This window comes from Mus musculus, chromosome 3, assembly GCF_000001635.26.
Source record: "Mus musculus strain C57BL/6J chromosome 3, GRCm38.p6 C57BL/6J".
In the NCBI taxonomy this organism is placed as follows: Eukaryota; Metazoa; Chordata; class Mammalia; order Rodentia; family Muridae; genus Mus; species Mus musculus.
In genome coordinates, this window is record NC_000069.6 from 59751226 (window position 1) to 59753338 (window position 2113).

At 36.7% G+C, this 2113-nt stretch overlaps 1 protein-coding gene across 1 annotated transcript in view; it reads left to right on the forward strand.

Annotated features, from left to right (window-relative positions):
• The window catches only part of Aadacl2fm2 (AADACL2 family member 2), a 22612-nt gene extending 21440 nt beyond the window's left edge, over positions 1-1172 (forward strand). The window contains exon 5 of the mRNA NM_001101531.1: positions 506-1172. Within this exon, the coding sequence (NP_001095001.1) occupies positions 506-1108 (603 nt within the window). The 3' untranslated portion in view covers positions 1109-1172. The remainder of the gene's footprint in view (positions 1-505) is intronic.
• The last annotated feature ends 941 nt before the right edge of the window (positions 1173-2113 follow it).

Consider the following 2113-nt stretch of genomic DNA (forward strand, 5'->3'; position numbering starts at 1 on the left):
CTGTATGTTCCAAAACAATCTGGTATAGATAAATATAATCTCTCTCTCTCTCTCTCTCTCTCTCTCTCTCTCTGTCTCTGTCTCTCTCTCTCTCTCTCTCTCTCTCTCTCTCTCTCTCTCTCTCACACACACACACACACACACATACCCTCACCACCACCATCACACACATACACCATCACCACCACCACATGAAAACAAAGCATTCAAAAACTCAGTTTTTAAGCAGTAGTCTGAGATATAATTATGCTATCATCTCTGGGACTTCCTTGATCATGTTTTGGTTATTATCATACTGTGAATAACTGCATGGGTAGGAGAGTATATACTATTTCCACATTGATGAATGTGGAATGACACATACTTACATCTCTAAATCAATGAGTAAATAGTGTTAAAATAATCACTAGTATTTAAATGTTGTAAATTTATTACCCTGCATTATTGATGCAAATATGCATCCCTTTTGTGTAAAAATCATTGAGTATTATTTTTATATTTACAGCTCCAGAATAATCCAGAACACAAAGATAAAATTAAGGCACAAGCCTTGCTATATCCTGGACTACAGTTTATCGACACCTTGATGCCATCTCATCGAATCAATGAACATGGTCCCTTTCTTTCAAGGGAGATAGCAATTAAGTTGGCATACTTATATGTGACTGAAGATACAGCATTGGTCCAGGCTATGCAGAGAAATGAACACATGCCCAAAGGATCAAGACACCTGTTCAAGTTTGTTAACTGGAGTGACTTCCTTCCTGAGAAGTATAAAAAGAACTATGTTTACACTGAACCCACTCTTGGAAAGCTAAATGTTTTCTATCCAGCACTTTTGGATAGCAGGCTATCCCCTTTGCTAGTCAATGACTCCCAGTTACAGAGTTTGCCATTAACGTACATCCTCACTTGTGAACATGACATCCTAAGAGATGATGGTCTTATTTACAGCACACGGCTTAGAAATGTTGGGGTTCAAGTTACTCATGACCACATAGAAGACGGGATACATGGAGCCATATTACTCATTACAGTGCCATGCAATTTACATTTAGCAGTAAGAATAAGAGATAAATACATCAGTTGGTTAGAAAAGAACTTATAAATCAAGCATACATGTAGGTAATTTAATCTAAAGTTTAGTAAGCATGATTATAATTGGAATTGTATTTAAATCTACATTTAATTTAGCATAAATATCATTGCATATATTTGAGAAATATATTTAATTTTCTTAAGGTTAGTTACTGATAAAGTGAAGTATTCGCTTATTATTCCTATTACTATCATGTATTGTGATGGATAGTCTCTAAGAATTCAAAAATTGTTCAGCATTAAAATATGGCTATATGCAAAAAAACATGGTAGTTCCCAGGCCATGATAAAAAACTGAGTGGTAGAAATGAGAATGTTTAAGTGAGAAAAATTATAAATATAGTTATATGGAGTGAGCACTACTTTGTATTCCTGGCAAGGTTTCCAATTATATATTGTCTATACATTATTTCCATATGCTCAATTATATATTAAACTAATTTTTAAACTTTATATCTTTGGAAATTTACATACTCATTTTTTCAGAAAAGTTTTTTAAAAATTAATTAATTAAAAATTTTATACTCCATCTTTTATCCCTGCCCCAGTATACCCTGAGATGGTTCCACATCCCATACCTCTTCCTCATCCCCCTGTTTTCACAAGGATGTCTCTACCACCACCCCATCTGACCTCTAAACTCCCTATGGCCTCCAGTCTCTTGAGGGCTAGGTGCATGATCTCTGAATGAACAGACTCAGCAGTCCTCTACCGTGTGTGTGTTGAGAGTCTCATATCAGCTGGTGTATGGTGCCTGATTAGTGTCTAGTGTTTGAGAGATCTCAGGGGTCCAGATTATTTGAGAGTGTTGGTCCTCCTACAGGGTCACCTTTCTCCTCAGCTTTTTATCAGGCTTCCCTAATTCAACAACATTTGTTGGGTGCAAATTTGCATCTAACTCTTTCAGCTGCTTGTTGGATCTTGTGTGCTAATGCTTGGTCCCTTTTTGAGAGTGTTCCATAGCATCAGTGTCAGGCCTTGGGACCTCCCCTTGAGCTGGATCCCACTTTGGGTC